This window comes from Epinephelus lanceolatus, chromosome 21 (genome assembly GCF_041903045.1).
Source record: "Epinephelus lanceolatus isolate andai-2023 chromosome 21, ASM4190304v1, whole genome shotgun sequence".
Taxonomy (NCBI): Eukaryota; Metazoa; Chordata; class Actinopteri; order Perciformes; family Serranidae; genus Epinephelus; species Epinephelus lanceolatus.
In genome coordinates, this window is record NC_135754.1 from 15,312,486 (window position 1) to 15,339,771 (window position 27,286).

Below are 27,286 nucleotides of genomic sequence, written 5' to 3' on the forward strand. Positions count from 1 at the left end.
AGTTTTCAGCATCGATAAAACAATCTGCTGTGAAGTTGGTCGCCAAGTTATTATGCTGGAACCACTTCTAATGGATCTATATGGGCTTAATGCACACAATGTGAGTTGTACATTATGTACACAAAGGTCAGAGGAGTGTACATGCGACGGATCTTCCCGACACACGTTCCCCTCAAAGAAACGGAAGAATCAACCAATCAGAGACCTCGTTTCATCGCAGGTACCCGGATGTACCAGTGACGCAATTAGCTACGTCATTGTTCACCGCCGGACACCCGCTGTAAATAAGGAATGGATTTACAACCGCTATTAACGCATTCATAACAGATTTCCAGGTGAGTGTGTTGATGATTTTACGATTCAGTGACCCTTTAAGTGTGCAGCCGTCATATTTCAGTGGGCCTGAGCGGCCGAGATTTGCTGTAGTAGCCTCACACCGGTCCTCTGTCATGTCGGAGAGAGCAGCGCAGTGAGCACACACAGCCGCCGGTGTCGAGCCCCTCCTTTCTCGGTTAAATACACGTCCCGTTACCCGGGCCCACGCATTGTCCATCAAATTATTTTGAAAGTGGAAACACAAAACTGTTCTTTGACGTTATCAGGAGACAGTTACGTTACTTTCCGCCATGACAATCAGCTTCTACCGTGCCGAGCTAGCTAGCAGCGTTAGCATCAATATTGCCGCACGAGCGCCGCCGCGCGAAACGCTAGCCAGCCCCCGTTTGATAGCTACGCTCGTACTCCATAGTGTTCACTCGTTTGTCTCTGTTGTGCCACTCTGCTCCGGCCCTCGACGAGAAAGGTGAGGTTTTAGCCGCTGCTCTGTCGGCCCAAGGGGTTAAATGAGGTTTAATTCGTGTCTTGGTCAGATTTAGCGACGCTGCGTGTTAAAGGCCTACCAGCCGTCTGTTAGCAAACGTATACCAGTCTGCCAGAGCAGGTGGGAGGGAACAGCTGTTGTAAACGTGCTTCCGACCAGGACATTTCCTCTATCGGTTTTTTCAGCAAGTAACGCTCAGTAAGGTAACTTTATCGCGGCTAAATAATTGTCATGCCAGCTCTGAGTAGCTGGTCCATATTCAAAACAGTAGTTAATAGCTTGACAGTGTTTTCAGTCACTTGTTTTTATTAAGGAAACTTTGCAAAGCGTCCATGCATTGCTATCACCAAGAGCTAATGTAGTTGTTAGATGCGAGCGGATGCTGAAAGAGAAACATGGTACTTTTAACTTTATAAAAGTCATTATTATTATTTTGTTAATAGCTTTAATTGACTATTACTTGGTTTTGATTGATTATTGATTATAAGGCAGCCAAGGGTTTTCTCCAACATGAACCCAGTGTGTTGTTTAAATGTAATACACAGGTGCTATGTAAATTACGTTACAACCATATTTCAGGGCTAATGGATGTAGCTATTTCAGACTGCTCCCACTGAGTTAATTTTTAATCTAAAAAAATCTGCTGTACAGTTGCTGAGCCAGTAACTAGGCCTTAACATTTCTTCTGTTCTTGATTATTCAGATATAGTGAAAAAGTGATTATCTTCCTTGAAATAAATGATCAAATCTAATATTTTATTTTTGACAGATTAAAGGTGATGGTACTTGATAAGAAATTAGGTAATTATTACAATGTATTTAACTGCACAAGTGATCATTTGTGATGAATAGTTATATTCTGGTTATGGTATTTAGTGGTTGTAATCTAAATATACTGTAATGTTATCAAGAGTAGTTGTGGTTGATGTAATCTGTAACAACAAACAGATGGTTTTAATATAGTGTGTTTATCTCACTTGAAACAGTCAAAGAATAACAAAATGTCATCACTCTTTTTTTGAATACCATCACTGTTTCGACATGTCACACACAGATGTATCTATAAAGCGACATCATACATGAAAAACACAAATATCTTGAACTTAATCTGTATGTCAGCAGCTTATAAAGTTCTGTGTCCCTGTGTTTCTGCCCTTCATGCAGCAATGAACAATGACCATAGTTGACAAATCTTCAGAAAATTCTGACCACGAGTCAGTCGGGTGTAAGCGCTCTCCCTTCACCAGTGGAGACGTGGGGATGGACGGCAGCTGTTCCAGCAGCTGGGCAATGGGCCCCACCATGCCCAGCGATTCTCCCAGGCTGAAGCCTGCAGGAGGCTGCCTGGGTCCAACACCTGGAGCTGCGGTTTACAACAGTACACCATCCTCTGTGGACCCGCCGAAGGACCAAGGTAAGAGCGAGGGCTTTTATCAGCTGCGTTTTAAATGCATGTGTCTTGAAAGCTGGGAGGAAACCATACACCTTTATCCCTCAAACAGTAGACAATGGGCATGTGGAAGAGTTGTCAAGCAGCAAAGTTCTGCCACTGTTTGTGGCATGAGAGTGTGACACAACTGGTTTTGTGGGTGTTGTGTTGCTGCTTCCACTCTTCTTTCATTCATCCAGTTACATAACCGAGTCTGTTTTGAAGTGAGAGCATGATCAATCCCTCGAGCTTGTGACGCCATTGGTGTTTTGATACAAAGAGCAGCAGCCTGACTTGTTTAGCTGAAATAAAAGTGAAACCTTGTCTTATGTTTTCTCCTTCAGTTTGTTTTAGCCTTACTTCATAGTCAGGATCACATTACATAACTGTAGACTGCAAGCTGCGATTGTAAGGACCTGAAGTTTCCTTCCCTGTGTGCCAGTATGTACTTACATAGGCAGTGTATTATATATACTTGTTGATGTCCCGGAATCAAGTTAATGTATTGAATCTAATTTTAGTAATCACGTTGGCTCTGTGTGTACAGTGATAAGCAGCGGTGATGGCATGGACTTGCCCCAGAAGGTCCTCTTCCCTCCAGAGCGGCTCAACCTAAAGTGGACCCAGGTTCACCGAGTTGGTGCAGGCCTGCAGAACATGGGGAACACCTGCTTCCTCAACTCAGCTCTGCAGTGTCTCACCTACACCCCTCCATTCGCCAACTACATGCTGACACGGGAACACTCCAAAACGTGTAAGTTGGGGTTTCATGGTGCTTCTTTGCAAGAAGTTCTTGTGTAATTGTACAGTCATGCAATAATTATCACATCATGTCTGATTCATGTCTTACTCATTAATGTTTTCATCCATCTGTCCCTGCCGCAGGTCACGAGCCAGGGTTCTGTATGATGTGCACCATGCAAAACCACATCATTCAGGTTTTTGCAAACTCTGGGAACGTCATTAAGCCCATTGGTGTGCTCAATGAACTCAAAAGTAAGTGGTTGTGGTTACAAAATGTTTACCTGAAACGAATGACAGGAGGCGCTGTGTGGCTGTTTACCTTTTTAATTTTGGAGGGAAATCCTCTGATGGGACTTTATGATGTGCTGTTAACAGTTTTTTTTTAACTTTACGTCTATGTGTTTGTGTGATATCATTTATCAACCTCTTACACATTTAACTGTTATGTGTTTTTCCCCTGATAGGGATTGCTAAGCACTTCCGCTATGGAAGCCAGGAGGATGCTCATGAGTTCCTGCGGTACACAGTGGATGCTATGCAAAAGTCCTGCTTACCTGGAACCAAGTAAGATAATTAGCTATGTAATGTCAATACAGCATTAGAAGTATTATTGTATTCTATCTACTCTGTTTTGTGCTTAGCCATTGAACAGCTCCCAAAGGCCTTCTAGTCTAACTCTTGCATAAAAGCTACATTTGCAGTATTTATGTTTTTCCTCCAAAATAAAAGAAATCCGAGTAGAGCCGGAGGTTATGTGCACATATGCAGCCAACATGCATGTTTTATAGATACACTGGGCTGGCCATTGTGTTTCTCAGGGGACTCTAAAAATGTGATTTAAAGAACTTCAAGTATGAAGCTGATTCTTATTCTGTAGTAACAGGTGGCCTCTCATCTAATTACTCTTGCTCTAATTCCTCCCTTTCTCACTTCTGCTCTTTCAGCTGCAATATGTTGTGACGTGTCACTACAAGATACTGTAAATAGATATTTTTATGTGTTTTAGTTCAGCCAGAAAATATTAATCTGTTTGTTTGGTTAATAAGGCAACCAGTCAGTTATGTCATTATCATTTTTGGTTGTTTGACATCCGCATATTTATCTTTGTGACAGATTGGACAGGCAAACGCAGGCAACCACTTTCATCCACCAAGTATTTGGCGGGCACCTAAGATCCAGAGGTACGTTAGAAGTGTGTTTCTATTACGTGTGGTCATGTGTTTTGTTGTTTTACATTTCTCCAAGACGAATATATGAACACTGACTTTTTCCTTTTCAGTTAAATGTTTAAACTGCAAAGCAGTGTCCGATACATTTGACCCTTTTCTGGATATTCCTCTGGAAATTAAGGTAATTACAGAAAATTCTCTGTCACTTGTGGGTCTGATGTGTCAATTGAGATATTTGCAGTGATCTTAAGAACATTGTCCTCTCCATACAGACAGCGACCAGTGTCTCCAAGGCTCTGGAGCAGTTTGTCAAACCGGAGCAGCTGGATGGTGAAAACTCATACAAATGCACCAAGTAAGGAAAAAAGGAATTCAGAAAAGGCGACAAGAGAAAGACAGTGTTTTGTTTGATTATATCCAAGTGTTTGCCAGCTAACTAACTGAACATTTCTTTCCCTCAGGTGCAAAAAAATGGTCACAGCCTCAAAGAGATTTACCATCCACCGCAATTCCAACGTGCTTACCCTCTCACTCAAACGCTTTGCAAACTTCAGTGGAGGCAAAATTACAAAGGTACCATGACATGTGTGGACTATAATATCCAGAACCAGCACATAGCTACAGGACAACACTTGAAATATATTGCTTTTTGTTAAGTGAACATTTGATTTGATATTAATAGTTTTTTGGGGATTTTTTTTGGTCATCAGGATGTGAAATATCCAGAGTACCTGGACTTGCGGCCCTTCATGTCTCAGTCTCAAGGGGAGCCCCAGATCTATGGGCTCTATGCTGTGTTGGTCCACTCTGGATTCAGCTGTCATGCTGGACACTACTTTTGCTACGTTAAGGTACTGGCTCTGCTGTGGGACACTGTTCCTATCTATCAGGGCGCTGCTTTTGCCAAGTACTCATGCACGCATTTGTCTCTCCTGCAGTCTATCAACATCTCACTTTAACAGCTTAATGCAGGGTTTCTACAACAGCTCTTACTCTTAAATATAATGAAGGTTGAGCACTTTAGTCTGTCAAATATAAATAAAACCATATATGCAATAGATAAATGTGTCATCATACATATTTTAACCGTATAATATAGTGTTTATATCTGTATGAACTAAAGACATGGAGAAACATTTTTCACTCACACTTTAAAGTCAATTCAGAAGCTGAGAAAAGTAAACATTTGAAATGTAAGATGTGTAAAAATGATGGTTATTTTTAGCAAATATGTTCAAAGCTGCCATTTCTTCTGTTGTGTTTCTCAGGCAAGCAATGGTCAGTGGTATCAGATGAATGACTCCTCTGTGACTGTCAGTGACATCAGGTCTGTTCTCAGCCAGCAGGCTTACGTCCTTTTCTACATCAAGTGAGTAAAACATTATTTTTGAAAGGAACATGCGTCTAAATCTTCAGTATGAACCCTCTCACAGTAACACTGGTCATTTAAAATGTTTCCTTTTGTGTCACTAGGTCCGCTGATGTAAAGAAAGCAGGGGACTACAGTCACATGAGTCAGTATCCAGGCATCCCTGGTCAGTCGTCTCCACGACCGGTGGTGATACCACGTAACAACAACACCATCCACCACAACAACATTGGCTTCATAGGTCCCCAGCTGCCACCACACATGACCAAGGTACTGCAGACTTGCTCACAGCTACTGGTGATCAAATTGTTATCAATTCGAGATACATAGCCAGTGTTCGACCTGGACACTCAAAACATATCTTTGTGTCCTTTTTGTGTCCTCCTCAGAGCACTCTCCATGTCAATGGGAATGGATCTCTGAGGGACTATCCCAGCAACTCCAAGCCCAGCACCAGCAGTAGTGTTGTTGGAAAACCTAGCCACGGACTGGGCTCCTCCTCATCTTCCATCTCCCACTCAATCAGCCGGCCCACAATGATCCCAGACCACGACAAACGCCAGAAACTTTCATTTTTCATCGGACAAGGCAAACAGAACCGCCCGTCCTCCTCCTCGTCCTCTTACAGCCAGCCGTCCTCTGCCAGCGGTAGCAGCAGCTCCTCCTCCTCCTCCAGCTCTCTATCCTCCTCACAGTCTACCTCAGACGTTCGCTTTGTTCCACGTCAGCTTAACCACGTTAACGGCACGTCTTGCAGTAATGGGGGTCACCACACAGGAGGCAATGGAGCAGCGTTCTTGGTGCCGTACAGCCAAGAGTCCTCAGAGGAGTCAGACCAGGAGAACTGTGGCACTCTGGATAACGGCTGTTTAGCAAAGTCTCACCTTAATGGAAACAACAGAACAGGAGAGGCCTTTGATAATTCTCCACAAGCCCCCAATGGAGAGTCAGGGGTGCACCACAATGGTAACGGAGTAAACGGACCAACCAATGGTGTTTCTAAAACCAGTCAAAATGGACACCACCATTATGGACACCACAAAGTGAATGGACACAACACCCCTGATAAAGTAAATTATATGTTTTGTTTTTTGCTGTCGTTTCATAATATATTGATACCTTCATGAATGAATCATAAAATGAATCATGTCTTGTTTTTTCTCCTCAGACCTCTAGCAGTAACCATGGCAGTTCATCCTCTGTGGCTACTGTTGCTGCTAATGGGCTCGACAGTGACCATCATCAAACAAGGTAAGATAAACACTCTAACACAGAGCTGGAAAAGTTATTGCTCTGCCACCCATTTGATTAATTAGTTTCATGACTTGAATTCAAATTGCATTCCAAAAGTGCGATACAAAGCAATAATTAAATGCCTGTATATTTTGTTTTTCCAGTAAAGAGGCACATACTTCTGCCTCATCCCAGGCCAGTTCGTCTCAGAGCATCCCTCCTGATGCCACTGAAAGCCAGCACCTCTCAACTCCTGACACAAGGGCTACAAATGTGTCTAAACCCCAGTCTCAGTATCCTGCATTTTTCACTCTTAGCTCTCCACCTTCAGCTACAGCTACAAAGACTCATTCTGTCACATCTCGAGAATCTGCTTCTTCTTCTGCCCAGCATGGCAACCATGCGGCCTTATCTACCCCGTCAAACTGCTCCCAAAGCACCAATGGGGCTTCCGCAGCTCCACAGAGGGTTAGCAGAGGTGAGGGTGAAGCAAAGGATCCACCACAGAGTAGTGATCCATCAGCAGGGACTGAAGGACACACAGATGCTAAAGAGCAACACCAGTTTAAGCCCAGCTCTAGAGGCAATGAAGGACAACATTCCCGATACAGGGAGAGAGACAGACAATACTCTGACTGGAGCAGAGACAGGGAGAGACATTACAGGGACAGGAGTCAGGAGCGAGAGAGTGACGGTGATCGTTACCGGTACAGACGGGACTACAGAGATTACCATCATCGCTACAGGGATCGCTTGCCTCCTCGTGATCGTTCCTACAGAGACTGGGAGCCTGAGCGTCGCTGGGAGCGGATCCCACACCACCCGAGGGAGGCTGATCGCGACAGGTGCTCTAACCATTACCACTACCACCGCTCAAGAGAGGACTCTGGACGTGAGCGGAGGGGATACGGTTATCCCTACCGCACTGAGTCTCATAGTCGCGGGAAGTGGCAGCAGGAGAGTCGAGAATCCCGACCGATGAAGGACAAGAGCAACGGCAGGGAGAAGGGCTATTATCTGTCGAAAGAGGAGACTTCCTTGCCTGCCACAGAGCGAGAAACCTCAACAAAGTCAAAGGGCTCGCCCCCTAGACCTCATCTCTCAACATTTGAATCAGCTCCAAACAGGGAAGATCAGGATCACAAGAGGTCTGCCGATCATCAGAGCAAAGAGAGGGAGGACAGCTCTGAGGGCCGCCACTCTAAAAAACACAAAAAGAGCAAGAAAAAGAAAAAGTCAAAGGATAAAGACAGACACCGTGAGAGCGGGTGAGTAACACCATCTCTTTTTCATATAACCGTTCACTCGATATTTTTAAGACCCCCCACAATATGGCAGGCTGTTTTTGGGGTTGTTGTGGCCATAAATGTCTGATTTCAAGACAGATTTTCAAAAAAAAAAAATAAAAATAAATTGTGACGCATGTTACTGTTTATAAAAGAGGGGTAACGTTAGCCATATGATGCTTACAGTTAGCCCTGTCACTGTGTGTGTGCCTCTGTCCCAGGAGCGTAGCTCACTATCCCACAGCATCAGTCTCATAAACAGAGAGACAGAGAAAGTGGAGGCAAAAATTTTTTAAGAGTCAAATGTGCGCTAATGTTGCAGTGATTTGACCAACATTGCAAGGCAGCAGAATTGGCTGAATTTGCATTAGGTGTTGCCATCGCAACATCCTGGAGGGGCTGATTTTAGGGGTTTGGACTTTGGTTGAGAAATCAGGACATTTGAAGACATCATCTTTGGCTCTGTGAAGGTGAGATTGGGGATGCACTGATTGTGTTATTCTGAGCTGATACTGATGTTTAAAGTAACTGTTTTGCTGGTAGCTGACAGCGATACCAATGTTTTTATGTTGTTGTTGTTGTTTATGCTGTTGTTGTTATTTATTCCCCCTTTTGTCCCAGGGAAACAGAAATCTACACTATAAAAAAATAACCGAACTGTTCAGGCCTTCATTATTTTATCTTTGAATGAGCACACATTCAATCATATAAATTTATTTAACAACCTTCAATATGACCTTTCACAGGAAAAACGTCTTTAAAAAAATAAGTGCTTAAATGTCTTTTTAGTGTTTATAATATATCATAATTCCCTCTCTAATAACGTTTTCAAATTTCTCCTTCAAACAACTACTTATTTTTCTCACCAAAAACCACATTACATTAAACAAATCACAATGTACCTTCACCTAATACTGATTTTTATTGAATAGAGTTTAAACGCATCATAATGTAACTCAATGCAACCTCAGTGAGCTGTTACTTGCCTTCACCGACTACAGATTTGTTGTGATGATAGTGAGTTTACTGTGTTCCTTCGTTCATACAGTGTCCAAGGGAAGCTCTCTGTTCGTCCCAAACATGTTTTTTATTGTCTCTCCTGAGCTACGGGATGCTGGCTGCAACTTGCTATCTCATCACACCACAGTGGGATCACAGAGCCCATTTGCCAGTCATTTTATTCTTCTTGTACCTGCTCTTTAATTTAAGTTTGTGGCCCTTAGTCGTAAGCCCTGCTTTTTAGCATGCACGAAGTTCATGTGACACAACAGGAAAACATTAGCCACTGCCATCAGTGAATGTCATCTCATTAGCTGACAGGCTGATGGCAGTTAAAAAGGCAAGTATAGCCAATACTGATGTTCAGCAGATAAATTGGTGCATCCCTAGTTGAAATGGCCATTTTCTTTTTTCAATATTTTATATTTTTAACAATGATGAAAACACTCAAGTTATAGCTCCACATTATTTGTCTTCAGCTGACAACAAAGCCCGACTCCTTAGTCAGTTTTGTATGAAGGCATGGATTGAGATGAATAATAATTGCGTGTCTTCTCCTAGGAGCTCCGAGGTTGATTCAGACAGAGCCACAGAAACAAAAAAGAAAAAGAAGAAAAAGAAGAGACAGCGGGAGAGCGAGGCTGAGCAGCACAGCCCAGGAGCAGCTCGGAGCCACAAGAACAGAAGTAGTGAGGAGAGGGAGAGCCGCAAGCGCCGTTACCATGACATCAAGGACGGCAAACATGACAATGGTTTTTCGCCAGAAAAACGTCGGCGCACAGACTGCACTGAGGGCAGCAGTGACCATCTAGTTCCCTCCCGTCACACCTCACCCACAAACGGTTCAACTCACGGCCATCTCAACGGATACACAGGTAATAAAGGTTTTTCACATTCAAAGTCATCCTCAAAAATAACTGGAATTAAAACTGAAAATAGATGCTGCTGTGGAGCTTGTTAGTTTAAAGAGTTGATCCTGTTTTGCAGGAAACGGTTACAGCCAAACCAATGGTGACTCCTACGGATTCTCCAGTCGCTTGAAACACTGACTCTGTGAGTGGGCGCCCTTTTAATGATTCTCACAGTATGCTCTACAGTCAACAGGAGGAACTCTTACTGTAGGTGCAAATTTTAGCTCAAACACATTGTATAAAGGCCTCTTCTTTCTCATTTCAGGCACATCACCACCATTTTAACAACAGCAGAGGAATGACAACAACGTGGACGTTGACGTGGTGCTTCTTTATTGATAATATACTGATCGGCCAAAACATTAAAACCTCAGGAGGGTGAACTGGATAACATTGATCCCATTTTACGATGCAGTGTGCTACAGGGAAACCTTGGATCCTGGCATTTATGTTGATGCCACTTGATGCACTCCACTACCCAAACGCTGTTGCAGCCACCAGACCCATGGCAATGGTACTCCCTGATGGCAGTGCCCCCCCCCCCCCCCCCACACCCAGCAGGACAGTACGACAATACACTATGCCACACTTCAAATACTGCTCAGGAACGTGGCAAAGAGCTCAAGGTGTCGACCTGTCCTCCAAAATCTCCAGATCTCAATTAGATTGTTCATTCATGGGACGTGCTTGTATCCCAGAGGTACCCTCCAGCCACAGTGGGGCCTCCTTGGATCGGGTTAGACACTGCAAGACAGTCCCCGGAGGTCCTGTGTCCATACCTCAACAGGTCAGAGCCAAGGTTGATGCAAGAGATACCCTGGATCCATGATCCACGGTGGGGCCTCCCAACCAAGGGGTACCCACGAACACTGACCCACAGTGAGGCCTCCTTGGATCAGACTTGCTCTGACCTGCTAAGGCATAGACACAGTACCTCTGGGGGTTATCCTGTGGGATTCTTTGAGTCTTGTGAGTGTGAAGTGGGGTTAGTCCGATCCGAGGATCGGGGGTACCTCTGGGATACTGGCGAGTTCCACGGATGCTCTATCAGATTGGGATCTGAGGAATTTGACTCTTTGTCACATTGCTCGACCAGCACTGAGTACATTGCGGTGAGGCGTGGTGCATTGTTCTGCTGGGGAGGCCAATGCCATGACGGGGTGTACTTGGTCAGCAATGGTGTTTGGGTGGGTGGAGGTTGTCAGGTGGCATCAACATGAATGCCAGGACACAAGGCTTCCTTGCTGAACGTTGCATTGTACCAATGATTGATCAATAGTTCCTACTTGACCCGCCATGTTGGTTTTAATTTTGCCGCTGGTCAGTGTATATGTATTTTTACCACAACTGAAGTGTTTTAAATGTTCAGCAAACTTTTTTTTTTTTTTTTTTATGGCATTGATTTATTTGCCGTAATTCTCCTAACTATGGTTTAAAAAAACTGTCACCCCTTGAACATTTATGATGATAAATATTAATATATACTTGTATGAACACAAACAAAGCCTGGAGCTTAAACATCTCAACTGCTGCTCAGTGGAACTCAGGACTTGAAAACTTGTAAACATTCATGGCGGATATCCACCTGCTTCAAATCAAAACAAAACTAAAGGGAAACTGTTGCCTCGGAGACGAACTGTAAGGCATCACGTTGGAGTTCAAGATGTCACCATATCTACAGAGCCGCAATGTTTTTGAGTTTTTTTTCTTTGATCCCACTGGGAGCGGACAAATTAATGGAGGGAGATATTCATGAATGAGACAGACGAGCGCAGTGGCGGGAACAAGGCTTCGCTGACTGATACCTCCACATTAACCCTGGACAGACTTGAGGACATTTCTCAGCTTCTATTTTTTTTCTCAAGGTTTTCATTTTTGCTCTGAAGCCGAAGATTCACGCTGTAATTTTTAAACTTTTTTCACACAGACACAGAGGTTTTTCTCGTGGTCATGCCTCTTTCTCTCTCTCCTCTCTCACATTCTATTTCTTTTCAAACATTTAAAAAAAAAAAACATCAAAAATTTGTTATCATGGCTGTGGACCATTTGTGTTTGCTTTTTAATGAAAAATACAGTTTGTGTCTTCTAGCGTCATAAAAAATACTGTGAATTTAATTTTGAACTGTACTATCAGTTATTTTTATACGTAAAAATCCTGTATCAGGGTTATCAGTAGATGTTTTGTTTTTAGAAAAAAAATTCATGTTAATTTGACCATATTCTCTGGACAAAAGTTGGGAATGATTATGGTTTGATTTGGTTTGATTTATTTTTTTTTTTCCAACTTTTGACAGAAGTTGAAAAACTGCTGTTATACTGTTTTAGTTTAGCATGTCAGAATTTATACATTGTATAAGGTAAACGCCTTAAAATACATTTGTTAATGTCAGAAATTGTAATTTGTTTCTTTGTCTTTGACTTTGTTTACATGCTGCGCTGAAATGAATGGAAAAACACTGATTGAGATGACTGACGTGTTGCCAGGGATTTTTGAAAAGCTCCTGTCTGCCTTTGTATCATATACTAGGAATAGACTGATCGTATTCGAGCCTCTTGTTGAACAAACTTTCTGCTACCGTTAAATTAATGTTGTAGACACATTAAGTGTGGATGGAAACTGGAAGCACTCTTCTGTAATCACAAATAGTTAAATACGCACACATTTCTAGCCGTTAGGAAGACGGCTCAGCTGATATTTTATTCACAACATTTGTTTCCATGTTTGAAATAACCAAAGACCTGGTACGTTTTGTGAGACGAGCTCTTTTCACTGAATTCACATGCACACAAAAACTGTTTTCTGATCAGCGTGGAATTTTATTCAAAGTCTTCATCAAAGTATTCAGGAGCAGTTTTCCCAAACTAAAGCCCCGTCTACACGTATACAGATATTTTTGTAAACAGATATTTTTCTCTACGGTTTGGCCTCTCGTCCACACGAAAATGGAAATTTTCTAAAACACCTTCCAAGGTGCAGATTAGGAAGTATCGTTAGCCTGTACACTTTACTACCTTTTGTGATGAGGGGAGACTGGAGAACAGCCAACGTTGTCGAGAGTTTGGGGTTGTTTTTGCGTTCTAGTGTGGACAGATAATTTGTAAAACAAAGATCGTGTGAACAGAATTATTTTCTAAAACAGAGGGGAAAATATCAGTTTTCAAAAATGTCCACATACATGTAGACGGGGTGGAAGATCAAGCCATGTTTAACCCTCAAAACTCCAACTAATATAAGATTAGGCTGAAAGTCGTCTTGATCTCAGTTTGTAAAAACAGTCCTCATATTCCAGTCAACATTCACACGATTGGAGTCTTGAAAATTCCAGTATCTCATTTGTTTCACCTTTTTTCACAGGTGTTTTGAACCCGCCTATGTCCTACACTCTCTTGTCCAACTCAGCATAGTGAGTTATTCTTTCATACACCATCATGTATTATCTGAATATTCAGTAATAACACAGTGCGAGGAGGTTCCACTGCTCTGCAAAGAGCTGCACAAAGTCCCTCTTCCACTATTGTAAACTTAGCTGTTAAACTGAAAAGGTGAACGGGTATAGGCTACGGCCGTTATGATTTACATGCTACATAAACACAACAAAGAAAAAAAAAAAAACAGTATGTACAATATATTCTATACATGCATAATGTAAATCAGGGGCTGCCTCTTTTGTTAAACAAATCAAGAAAATAAATACAAAAGAAACAAACTTGATCACAGGTGGATCTTCAATACATAAAATGAGCGTTTACAGAATTAATATAGGATGCATATAGCTTTTTAAAACTTAAAAGGCTCATTACACTCAATATATGTGAAGTAATAACCCTTTAACCTTCATTAATTCCTTCTCTTTCAAATAGGGCGTGTACTGTAAATTAAGTATATGAGTTGAGAATAAATCAGTGTGTTTGCATATACAGGTACAGTCACTTGAGGGCTGACAATCAGACCAGCTGATTTAGAAGCTTGAGGCTTTCTGTAGTTACAGGATACTAAAAAACGTTGTTGGTGTTGGCAGTTGTCGAAGGACATGTGAGGTGAACATAATAAAATGTTGCCTGGGAGTCATGTTGGCAGATGACCAAGCAGGCGAGCTGGTCTGGATGAAAGGAATGCCACATGAGGAGGATGGATGTTCAGGTTACAATCCTCCTGTAGGTGTAATTCCTCATGTGTCCAGCAGTGGGCGATCTCGTCACAGCCACACTATGTAAAGATTTCCCATGATCCCAGTCATGGCTGTAGTCCTTATTCTTTTGTCCATCTGTTATCATCCAGCTTAGTAAAGATTTTGAAGTTTCACTCAAATGACACATCAGTGTTCCGAGTCTGTGCCAGGTGAAATAAAATGGTTGAATCGACCGAGAGCTGAGGTGCAGACTATCTTCAGGTGGAAATAAACCATGTCAGTCCAGTAAACTCCCACCTGTGTCTGCCCTCGGGAGGCCTCCACAACATAACACACACATACACGCACAAGGACTCTGCTGGTCACGGACATTGTGGCGATGCAGGTGTGTATAAAGGTGGGCGGTCATCATTTCTTATTGGCTATCCTCCGCTTCCTGGTGGCCAGCATGTCGTAGAAAGGATCCCTGCTGATGCTTGCTCTGTGGAAAAAGGAGAGGAGGGAATGGATCACTGATCGACTGCTTTCAATTTTTCATGGCAATCCCACATACGCTATCTTATTTTGTCTGCAGGACTGATATGTCAAAAACAAGATGTATTTTTATTAAATCTTTTTATTAAATCTGTTGCTATAGAGATGAGCAAAGCACTGTTACCCATGATCAATTTGTGATGTTAAGATCATCCCAGTACTATTTTGGGACGAGGTCCACTAATTTCTCTGAGTACTAACTTGACCTTAATCTGTCTTGTATCTATCCGTCAGTGCATCACATCACGTCTTTTGTCTGCACCCGTTCGCTTTGATTCTGAGTGATCAACACCAAAATCTGACATCTACAGCGATTTGTTACACCTCTGAAACCTGTTCTTCAGTCAAACCTTACTTTCTGTGCTAAAAATATCTCAACATCTCACCATTGATGCTATCCACAGAAAACACAACACACTAACAACAAAATACACCCAGTAATGCAAAAAAAACATGTTGTCAGCTAGTCCATGTGCTGTATACAACATTCAGCGCATTAATAAAGCAGCAAACAACTCTTGCTATGTAAAGATATAGTGGAGTAACGGCGTCCTGAGCAGAGAATGAAGTCACGCTACCTCTGACTGTGTTGTAATATGAGTTTAAGCGTGCTAGCTAACTGGCGTACTAGCTAATCATCGCTCTGCACTGCGTCCATACAGCGGTTACTGCTGATAACATCGTCCCAACCAACATTGGTGCGAAGGTATTGTTGCAAACCACTCTCCGGTTCACCCACAGGTTAACACTGTTTGCTCTGTTAGCACAGTTAGCTGCTGAGAGGTTAGTCATTACAAACATGTTAGCAAATAGCTGCCTGGTTACACACCCAACAGACATGAAGAGACATTGTCACTCATTTGGAGTCATGTTTCTGATTTTCTGATGAATTTAAGTCCAATATTCAGTCTCTTATAGCTCTGTTTACTCCGGAGGGAAATATCTGGCTATTCAGCTGCTAAATGCTCCACTATGTTCACCAGCTAGCGGCTAACTTTGCCCACCATTTTGTGTAGGGCAAGTAGCTTAATTAAAGTGACAGTTAACCCCAAAATCAAACATACATATTTTTCTTCTTGTCTGTAGTGCTTTTTATCAATCTAGATTGTTTTGGTGTGAGTTGCCGAGTGTTAAGAGATATCGGCCGTAGAGATGTCTGCCTTCTCTCAAATATAATGGCACTAGATGGCACTCAGCTTGTGGTGCTCAAAGCATCATAAAAATACATTTGAAAAACTCAACAGCAATGTCTCTTTCCAGAAATAATGACCCGGTTACTTCATGGAGGAACTATTTTCTTTCTGCTGAACTACGCCCATTAACTGTATCACTGCACAGAGGAAGCATGCATCTACTCATGGATGACAGGGCCTCAGGAATACGCCAGGCAATGGAATTACAACTCCTGAGTTCGTCATGTGATGCCATTGGACCAAAAGATACTTCTCCCAGTAGACTTACATTGGCAAAGAGATGTCTGTAAATCAGTGGATACATTTTTTTGAGGATCTCAACCCTGCAAAATGACTCGATTCACTACCAGGATTTGATCCATTTGGTCCAAGAACATTTGGAAAGTCTGGAGGAGATGCAAGATTAAATCATTTTATCCCCATTCAAGTTAGGGGAGTGCTAAACTTTCCACAGAAATAGAGTTTTTTTGGCGTCATGTGCCACTGAGCAACCTTCATAGGAATTAATGGGGTCCCACCTTTAATGGCATCCTCCTTGGCTGAGCTGTAACCTTAGCCAGCTTACGTGAGCTAGTGGTTAGAATACTTTTGCTGCTATCTCATCTCCATTAGTAATAAGCTTCCCTCCACATGGTCATATGGTTGGTGGGTGTAGTTTGGGTCATGATTTCTGGAGAGAGACATTGCTGCTGAGCTTTTCAAATGTATTTTTTGGCGTTTGGAGCACCAGAAGTGGAGTGCCATCTAGTTCCATTATATTCAAGAGAAGGCAGACATCTCTATGGCTGATATCTCCAACACTCTGCAACTCACACCAAAAAAAATAGTTAAATAACACCACAGGTAAGAGGTGAAATATGTTTTTTGATTTTTGGGCGAACTGCCCCTTCAAAGTGGTTCCACAGCCCTTCTGCTCCCTATTGGAAAATCAAAGCACTGACACATGGAGGCTAAGAATAACGCTGAGTAACCCACCACCTTCACAGCAACAGAACATGCTGAGATTCACATACATACGTGTGTGTGTGCAGAACAGTCACCACAAGAGCAGTTTCCAGCCTTGCAGATGAGTCAGGTGGGACAGCGTGAATACAGTGTGTGTGTGCGTGTGTGTGAATCTGCTGACCACAGGACAGTCTGCCGCCCCAGCAGCTGAGTCAAGTGAGAGTGTGTTGGAGGCAGCACAGCTCCGTCCTGCTGAGTCCGAACTGTGATCTTTATTGTTCCAGCAGTGACCGGAAGAGACTTTATGATGTGCAAGTGGACTGAAACACCACGAGACAACACTCCTGGTTCACACTTTTGCTTATGTACTCAAAGCTCTGAGGCCTGCTGCAGGTGTGTGAAATGAGTGTCATCTGAAGGTCAATTGACTAAATCTCCCAAAGTGAGAAAAACGACCACCTCTCACCTCGTTCCAATCACGTTAACTGTACATGAAGCAGCCTCACCCAAAAAAATTTCCAGTAACTTAGCCGAAAAACCCATCACTTTCATTTAATGGACACACATATGTCAATGCTAAGTAGTTTTCTAATATCATTAGAGCTTAGAAGCATTGTGTAATATGATTTCTGTTGTGATATCGATCATATTTGCCGCTGAAGCTGCAGCTGAGTGGATGATAACCAGCGAGCTGATCAATTACCCACTGGGCCCAATTTACTGCAGCGCCTCCACTCTCCTTCATGTTTAACAAGGCACTATTTGGATATGACAAATCAGCTGTAAGGGCTGCCAAAACACTTCTAAGAGCGCAGCGAGGCATTGTGCTTGAGTAGGTGTGTGTGTGCATGTGTGTGTCTTTCTTTGCTTGCAGAGCCCTAATCAAAGGGAAGTGAGCTTATCCAGCAGAGCAGAAATCACCTCTGAGTGTTATCTGTGTGGAAGTGTGAGAAACGGAGTCACATTTAGTCACCAGAGTGTGTGTGTGTGTGTGTGTGTGTGTGTGTGTGTGTGAGTGTTTGTGCTGGTCTGCACATTTATGATTAAGCTCACAGCTCTGTGTGTGTGTGTGTGTGTGTGTGTGTGTTTCTCACAGTCAAGGTCAGACATGAGAAAGTCCCACATGGGAGCAGCCCGGCATTGGCTAAGTGCCCTCTCAGTGTAAATGGATCCACACTAACACAGCGTCTCTTACTTGATGGATTTGATCCACTCCTCCTTTTCCTCCGGCGTGGGGGCCGATATCCTGTACACCACGTGGTTGCCCTCGACGACACGCCCGTCCGCCTCTGTCTTGCAGGCCTTGATGACCTGACCTTTGTGGTTGGGGTTGTAGAGCTCGAAGCAGTTCTGGGGACGCAACAAATTGATATGCATGGTAAAAATAATAAACTCTATCTCTGACAAAATATAAATCGCATTTTCCATTTTACAAAGTTTCTGATCTCTGAAATGCATTGTAGATAAGTTTAGAGAGGCAAGACAGTGTTTGGAGTTGCTGCTTACAGGTTTCCTGGGCTCATCCACCTCTCTGATACTGAGGTTCTCCAGAGGAATAATCCCACGAGGCTCTTTATCCTGCAAACACAAACACACAAAGAGCATCAACACATCATTCATTAAGTGTGTAAATGACTCTTAGGACAAAATGAGTGTGTGATGAGGGTGCAATGTCTCGTAATGAACAAAGAATCAAGCCCAGATATCATCAAACACTCAAGTCATTGAAGAAACTGACTGAATTTTGTCATGCGCATATGACTGCACACCAACCCACAGCACAAAACTAAAATAAACTTTGCGGACCACAGGATCTAATCATTCAAATTACAATCTGTGACAGCTACAAATGTTATGAAGTTGTCACAAAGTTATTGCAGTAACATTTTTTGATGCTACATGCAGCTCCTTTAATTTCCACCACAGGACAGCTAAATATTAAACAGTTATCTTTACATTATATTGAGCCTGACAGTATTAGTGTTAAATTGAAGTTAGCGATAAACGCACACTTAGATTTTATTCATCCTGGTCACGTAAGGGACAGCACCCGAGGGAGACACAACCCTACACTCCCCACATCCTCCATCTTCCGTCCTCCAGCAACTGCTTTTGTGTCTGCAGGGCCAGATGTGAGGGGGGACCTTGAGGAACAGCCTCGTGTCCTGCCTGTCATCTTCCTACTAATGAGGGGGCACAGCAGGGGGAGGAAATGCCCTCAGACGGCTGCTCACAGCTGGCTGTGTGTGTGTGTGCTTGTTTGAGTGTGTGGACCCCCACTGCCGTGTGCATTTGTGTGTGTGTGTGTGTGTGTGTGTGTGTGTGTGTGTGCTTGAGGGGGGATTTTCTCAGAAATGGGGATGCTGGGTGCTGGTGTGAAGCGTGGGGTGACAGGCAGTTGGTTGGGGGAGGCACTTGGCTTGCGGCCTTGGGGGGCCAGATGTGTGCTGTAGACTTTACAGATGTTTCCCATGATGCCTCATGGTAATTGCTGAAGTGAGGTTCATGTAGGTCAAAGGGGCTGCATCTGTTAAAGAGCGGAGCTGAAAGGCAAAGACCTCTGTCTTTTGCTCTGTGTGTGACGTGTGCGTGTGTGCGTGTGCGTGTGTGATCAGATCCCCTATCCACTCCGATGGACATGACTTTTCTAGGGTGTCTAGATCTGTGATTACTGTTATGTGCTTTCAGTTTCAGCGTTCCACACAATCTGAAGTGGACTGCACTAGAGCCACGCCCTCTTTTTTAACAAACATGGCCGACAGTGAGGCAAGGAGTACTCCAGTGTATCTTTACATAGCAAATAGTTGTTTGCTGCTATATTAATGCTCCGAATGTCTCATACTTTAAAATCCACTCTGATCAAATATGCTTTTTTTGTTGGTAATCTGCAAAGAGATAAATATTTATGCAATATGCCTCCCGGTAAACAACAGAAAAACCCACACTGAGTATGTTCTTACACCCCTAAGAACACACCAATACGCCTACTTACTGTTGTGTATTCAAAGTAATAGAGGCAGTTGTCGGTCAGAATGAACCACCGCCTCTTCCACGTCTTCACCCTGCCACCTGCGGAGAGAAACACCAAACATTTGAGTTCATACTGAAGAGGTGACGGTGTTTGTGCATGTAGAAGCTAACATGCAGGAGACCTCTACTCCACGTGCCACATCTGGTTCTGATCATCAGCTCTCTGCATTATTAGGCTCAATCAGAGGTTGGATACTCCCTCCGGCACCCCCCTCTCCCAGCATCAAGAGATGGATGCCTGAGGGCTCTGCAGGGCTTGTGAAAACTGTTCAACATAGTGTTCGCTTCCAGGAGAAATCCCAGATCTGAGCATATCACATACACGTGTGACAACTGAAGCAGGAGTGCAATCAACTTGTCTGACCAGTGAGGATGATGGATCTTATGAGCTTGACTTGAGAAAAAGGCTTTGCGGATATTTTAAAAACAAAAAACAGAGGCAGAAGAATGTAAAGCTTGTTGTAGAGAGGGCGTACAGGTCAAACATCTTTTTAAAAACATCTTAATGTAGAAATACTATAGGGATTTCTCCTTGCAAGATCTCTTTGTCTGCCTCCATCATCAGATAAAAGTAGATTATTTGGATTAATGGATTTTCTGTTAATTACACCATCGGTGACGCCATTTACCTATGTAATCCAAAAAACATACTGTGGTTGATGTTAATCTGCATTATGTGCACTATAATAACATGTTTGCTGACTTTACAGAATGAGCACAAAGCAGCCGTTACTGATGTAATCAATATGTGATGTTCACTTGACCCAGATTTTCGTTCTACACTGCTAGCTCCGGTAAAATCCTATACGTCTATATTCTATTATTTACGAGCAATGTTTACTTTCAGATGCATCCGCTGCATTTCACTCATTAAAATGGCATGAGGGTGTAAATATATTCTACTATTGCTGGGTAAATACAAAATATAAGTTGTATTCTGTTACAGTCAACCATATGGCAGTCTGGAGAGCTGTTTATCCCACTGAACCATATGTTTAATTTCACCCTCAAAACCTGACATTTATTATGGATTTCTGCTGCAGGACCTCCCATGTTCGCATGTTTGTAATGCAGATTAATCACTCATTTGTTTATGGACACTCTAGAAAGGGAGTGCAGATAAAATGTGCACAAGTGTCAGGGAGTTTAAAGTCTGACATGACTCAGTGTGTTTTATTGAATGGGATAAAAAAAAAATGTTTCCCACAAGTATAAAAGCTTATTTGTTGGATGAATCTGAAGTCCTTGAATGCAGAACAGCCCCAGTACTGCACATTGAATGGTCATTTATCTAATCTAAACATTGATTAGATGGCGTGTTTGTCAGTTTACATGCTGAACACATTGCTGAGACAAGCCAGTCAAGAAGTCTGGTTATAATGCTTTGACATTACATCGCTATGTCCCATTCACTTCAGTTCAAATGAATGTGAAGGACAGGAAAAATTGTTTGCATTCGTCCTTGTCTCTTTATTCTGTCCTAGAAAACAAGCTATGGAAGCCCTGAGAGGCAAGTGAGAAAAAAAAGATACATATATATTTTTGGTTTTCCATCAGCTAGCTAGCAGACTATGGCTAACGTCAGTATAGCTAATGCGTAGAGTTGTTCTGCTACTAATACCAGTGTTAGAAATGCCCCTGATACTGCCTAAAATGATGGATCGGGTATCGGTGTGTACAAGAATCTACGCACCGATCTGATACCTCTTAATTTATCAATACATTATACATACACAATACACACTACTAATTTAACACGCCCAAGAATACCTGATTGAAAATGTCAAATTAAAAACCACATAACTATGGCATTCATTTCCTGTATGTTTTTATTTTTTATTTTTTTTAAGGGTGTAGCCTGAGCCACGCCATACAACAATGACAGCAATCTTTTCACATTCATATAGGCTTAGCAGTGTACAGCTTTTATATCTTTTTTTAACACCATGGTATCGGATCAGTACTCGTTATCGGCCGATACACAGGTTCATGTATCAGAATTGGTAGTAGTGAGAAAAAAAGGATATCAGAACATCAGTGCTAACGCTAACGGCAGATTAGCTTTAATTAAAATACATTTCTAGCTAAAAGAAAGACATAACAGTAATTAAAAACAACTCGCCAATAGAAAATTGAAAAAACGTGCTTGGAGAAATTGAAATTCACCCAGAAGAAAACGTGAATGCCTTTAATCCTATTTAGAACATAAGGTAGTGGTGCACTTCAGCCTCTTGTGGCCAAAATGAGTATTACAACAACAAACAAATTTTGTTTTCTCCTGTTTGATGTGTGGAAAAAAGCAACTTGGGAAATGATCCTGATAAAACTTCCTTCATCCACTTGCTTCACAGACAAAGAAAATGTCAACGACAATAAAAAGATTATCTGGGACAAACTTTTTTCTCACCTGTTCTCAAGTTACAAGCACAGAGGAGAAAATAATTAAACACCTGAATATTTCTTCTTCTCTTTCTTCACCTCTCAGAGCTTCCGTACGAGCTTGGCTGAACTCTCACAATTTTCCCACATGACCAACAGAGGTGCTTTTTAGTTACTCCTCTGTAGATAGTAAGCCTTCTGAAATATACGTCTAAATAACTGCATTTTATGACATGCTGTTCACGCTGGATGATGATGGATTCAGGCATGGCAGCAGGCTCAGTCCTGGTTAATAATGTAGTGTAATGAGTGCTTATGGAGCTTTACAGCCTCGTAGCAGTGCAGCAATATGTCATATTGAACAACCTGACAAGCCAGCGGAGTGCTTCGTTCAAACTAAGAAAAAAAAACTTCTCTCATTAAGCAGGGACTCCTCTGATGGAGCTAAAATTAGCGTGGAATTCACTAATGGGGAAAAATTGGACCTTAAATGATGTGGCAAGTGCAGCTGGTGGGATACAGAGCAAATGAGATAGAGAAGGGGGGTCTTTACAGGAAGAGGAGAAGCAGCAGTGTGGAGGACTGAGGCCTGCGGGACAGGAACAGAGGGAGGAGAATGACAATAGGCAAGGGTCTCCTTTATTTCACCGCATGACCAGCCACGCAGCGGTAGGTACGCATTCCCACAGCGCAGATTCAAGCAGCCCATTCACTAAAGCTGGAGCATGACTATGTGTTCTGGCAGATAGCCACACAGGAGCTGTATGTCGCACAGGGCCGTCTCTAATGGTATATAGAGCATGAGGTGACCTGTTCAGCTGAACCCTGCATGTTTATTTAAGGGAGTCTACGAGGAAGCAAATGTTGCTTAGGTCAGAGCAATGCACGTTAGCGTTACTTGGAAAAATATTTAAAAGCATGCAGCAGTTTGTTATGATTTTGATTCAGCTGTTTGGTTGACTCGCTAATGTTTTTTAGGTTCTCACACATAATTCTATGAGTGCAGCTTTGAAGAAAAAAAAAAAAAACGACATTTCTTGCCAAGCGATAGCTGAGAAGATTGATACCACTCATGCCTATATGCTAAATATGAAGCTAACATTACAGCCAGAAGCTTGTTAGTTTAGCAAAGCACAAAGACTGTAAAGAGGTGTAAGCAGCACATGTTAATGAGTGAGCTTTAAGGCGTGTTCACACCATATGCAGAGCAAATTTTTGGAAGAGCGAGATTACATACTAAGCTAACTGGATGCTGGCAGTACCTTAATATTTACAGACATGATAATTGTATCAATCATATCTAACTCTCAGCAAAAACGTAAATAAGCACATTTTACAAGGTTTTGCACTTTTTACACACAAGTTGCAATTTTCATCAGTTGCCTTGACCAATAGCTGAACTGAAGGTGTTATCTCAAAGTCACCAGCCTCCATTGACAAAAACAGCAACTGTACTTTGCAGAACATGTGAGTTGCTGGTTTACTGCTGCCTCCATCAGTTAGTGTCTAAGGTAAAGCAGGGAAAATATCCCAACCATAGCATACACTTTAAACTGATACTGATTTTTTAGGTGGGTCTTTTTAGATGGTTTAAATTCGTTAATGTGACCCCTGTCCACAGCAGTGCATTGTTTAGCATCTGTACCGGTAGATTTGTTTTATCAAAGGAGCAGTAACTTCAGATAGGGCTGAACCACCGTGTTTAACTCTTTAAATGACAATAAATGACAAGAGAATTAAACAAGTTCATCGATCAACTGCCAATTGTCTACCTGGAAGTAATTGTAGTTGTTTGCGCGATGCTATGGTGTTTCGGTCTATATAGAACTGAACTCAAAGCTGAAAGCACCTGTAATCTCTGGTATAATTGTCCATAGCATTGTAAAACTATATGTACCATCACTATAGTAACTACAGTAGCTCTGAGTATAACAAAATAATGCTCACTTTAATTTTTGCTTTCAAATAAGTAACATGTGATTTTCCCGTCTTTATCTGGTAATCATGCTTCATTTTCGTAAAAGGAAGCAGGATATTAAAAGGGATTTGGTGAGTGACACTGTGTTTTGATGAGGTCAACAGTTATCTTTTATACTTCTTGGGATAAACATCTGTTCTTTGTATGTGCACCAGTCTGAGACGAGCCCTCTGCGTCATCCAGCCTCTTTCAGAGCCACTTGAGAAATGCAGCCAATCCCCATGCAGAATGAGAGAGATCACTGACCTCCAACTCGCCTTGTCATTAAATGAGATAACCCATCACTTGACGATGCTTTTCTTATTTGCCCAATAACAGCTCTGACACAATAAGCCAATTAAATGAGGCGGCTAGCATGTTCAGGGGCCCTGTGTGCCAAGGAGATAATGGCAGCCAATGCCAGTGTGAGGGCACTCTGTGATGAACCGGGGAGGATGGAGGATGGAGCGTTACCTACCTCCTAATACAGAGATTTAAGAAGGAACAGCCATCACAGAACAGAATGAGAGAACAGAACGAAAGGCTGAAAGGTTAGAGAAAAGGGAGTGAGGAACAGAAAACAGAAGGATTTCCAAAGACAGCACTATCACAGAAATCACCATGCCAGTAATCACAAAAAGGAGCATGCTTTAAAGGGAGAGGAGAGGAAAGATAGGAGACACAACATGAGACAAAACGGAGAGGAGAGGTCACAAGATGAAGGATGTGGAAAGAAAAGACATTTTGCAGTTGCGTCACGGATATTCTAGCAACCTCATCTAGCACCATCATGAAGGGGGACAGTTTTCGGGCAAAAATTAGGCTGCACAATTTCAGTGGGCTGAAATTGGTTCTTGTATTGCTATTTAATGTTGCCACTGTAGGCTCTCTTCATCATCAGGATGGCTTTTAACAATATAACTATAACTATAACTAATATATGCACACAGGGCTGTTACCAGAACTCTTCCAAGAGCACAGAGCTGTACGATCAGTTGTTTAAAATCTATAAATCCATTGTCCAGTGTTCTCTCTGTTATCATAATCCAATGTTTTCCTCATGGTTGTATAAAGAGAACTGGATACAGCGTTTGAGGTTGAGGCCCTGTTCATTCCTATGAAAGTTGCAAAGTGGCTCATAAAGCCAAAAAAGCTCAATTTCTTTGGTATGAAATTACCTAAATCTTCCATATCATGGGGCCCATAGAGCAAGTGTACTAGAGACTTTTCACCGGCTGAGCAACTACCTTTTGGTTTAGCCCGGTGCTAACTTGAATGGGGATAAAACTATCTAATTGTGCAATTCTTCTAGACATAAGGAAGGTTATCGAATCGAATAGAGTCAAATTAAGTTAAGACAGTGAAACGAGTAATTTCACGGGGTTTTGTGACACTCAAAAAAATGTATCCACTGATTTACAGATGTCTGTTTTACAATGCAAGTCTATGGGAAAAAGTCTTTTTTGGGCACCATGGCATCACAATAGACCCGGACATTTTAATTCCATGTTTGGCCACTATGTGAAATTGGCTTTAAAGCCCGGGGCTAGGGGGCTTGGTTTTCCTTCATTAGAGGTTTGACTGGTGCACTTTTAATTGCGTCATCTTATCGCACCCTCTTTTCTGCAGTGGTATAATGACTGGAGAATTAGCACCACCTACTGCGCTGCTAATCTCAATGAACCAACTCCCAGTATTGTGACTTAGCAAACACCTATTTCTTGAGAAGAGTCAGCTCTGTTAACATGAATGACTTTGTTAGCTTGCCAGTTAGCCAGTTTTTATAGGTGAGATTGGCGTTAGCGTCTGTCAGCACAAACCTTGTATCGTTTCCCAAAATATAATGGGACAAACAGGGGCTGAATGTTTAATTTGGCTTGACAAATTCTAAAATTAAGAGACACAATCGACTACTATCAGCCATTGTTGCCCAAGAGCTGTCAGCCTCTGGCATAGCCGCCTGAAAGCTCATCGTACACACGTTACACACAAACAACACAAACACTCATCACCAGGGAAATAAAGGACACTGCTCATCAACCTGATGCTCTGCTCACTAATGATAAATCATCAGAATCAAGGTTACTTCTGTAACTCTGAATGTACATACCGAGCTTTAAGAGCCAGCCTTCTCTGTCGGGGTTGAAGAATGTGTGCGTCAGATCGTTTCCATCATCCTCTGGGATTTTGAAGGGCTCGTTTTTGATGCTGTCGTAAAGGTTCTGCAGACAGGAGATGAAGGCTATTAATCAAAAAGGTGAACAGTGGAGGAAATGTCTCATTCATATGGAGTGGGCTTGAGAGGACGGCCACAGGGATCAATCATCACACACACAAACACACACATTACAGATGAATTCTCACCCTGAGAAGCTCCTCTGGCAGATCTCCTCCTTCGTTGATGCCTCTGTTCATGGAGATGAAGCGCTCCACAGGGGGCTTGTCTCTGACGTTGGGGTTATGTAGGCTGGTGTTCAGCATGATGATGGCAAATGACAGCACGTAGCAGGTATCTGAGAGCGACAGTAAGGGAATCAAATAGTGTGTCCTGCCATAGAGACCCCATTTATACCTGACATTAACCTGCAATCTGTATCTAGATATCTATATCTGTTCATCACAGACAGATTGCACGTTACTACTGAGTCTAAATGAGATCAGAGTTGCACAGATTTTTCACTCAATACAGAACACTGCATAGATGGAACAAGTACAGTAGTAACAGACAGTTACATAAGCTGTCCACCAAGACCAAAAATAGGACACATTTACCATAATTCCTATGGTAAGTCACAGCCTTTACCTACAAGATTTAAACATATTGAAAGACATCACAGACAGCCTAAATTGTTTCAAAATCTGCAACATGTTAGTCTGGAGGTTTAAAGTCACATCTTCTCAGAGTCGGTGATTGAAGCTGAGCTTTCAGCTCTTTCAGAGAAAACTCTGCTGAGTCCAGACTGTTTATTTACAGCACAGCTCCACTCACAGATAATCAAACCTCCTACCTGCCTGTCAAACAGCAATCAAACCATATTCTGAATCTGAGTGAAGTCTTGCAGGAATCAGCAGATGTGGCTGCACCCTCTGCTGTGGTTCAGCAGCTAACAAGCAGAGCTAGCTGCTAATAGCCACTGCTGCAACTAACAAACTCCACA

The 27,286-nt window shown here is 42.4% G+C and overlaps 2 protein-coding genes across 2 annotated transcripts in view; one reads left to right on the plus strand and one right to left on the minus strand.

The window, feature by feature from the left end:
* The first annotated feature begins 227 nt into the window (after positions 1-227).
* On the plus strand, positions 228-12,355 carry usp42 (ubiquitin specific peptidase 42). The gene is made up of 18 exons (XM_033610989.2): positions 228-335; positions 1,985-2,234; positions 2,797-3,003; positions 3,135-3,245; positions 3,458-3,557; positions 4,107-4,174; positions 4,273-4,343; positions 4,435-4,517; positions 4,624-4,735; positions 4,873-5,013; positions 5,431-5,531; positions 5,636-5,801; positions 5,921-6,601; positions 6,700-6,782; positions 6,929-8,032; positions 9,611-9,924; positions 10,037-10,102; positions 10,226-12,355. The coding sequence occupies exons 2-17, from the start codon at positions 1,994-1,996 to the stop codon at positions 10,096-10,098; spliced, it is 3,645 nt and encodes a 1,214-aa protein (XP_033466880.1). The 5' UTR covers positions 228-335; positions 1,985-1,993; the 3' UTR covers positions 10,099-10,102; positions 10,226-12,355.
* The window catches only part of LOC117246949 (cytohesin-3-like), a 48,044-nt gene continuing 32,089 nt past the window's right edge, over positions 11,332-27,286 (minus strand). The window contains exons 8-13 of the mRNA XM_033610990.2: positions 26,493-26,641; positions 26,239-26,350; positions 19,755-19,831; positions 18,269-18,340; positions 17,958-18,112; positions 11,332-14,571 (exon numbers count right to left, since the gene is read on the minus strand). Of these exons, the coding sequence (XP_033466881.1) occupies positions 14,499-14,571; positions 17,958-18,112; positions 18,269-18,340; positions 19,755-19,831; positions 26,239-26,350; positions 26,493-26,641 (638 nt within the window). The 3' untranslated portion in view covers positions 11,332-14,498. The remainder of the gene's footprint in view (positions 14,572-17,957; positions 18,113-18,268; positions 18,341-19,754; positions 19,832-26,238; positions 26,351-26,492; positions 26,642-27,286) is intronic.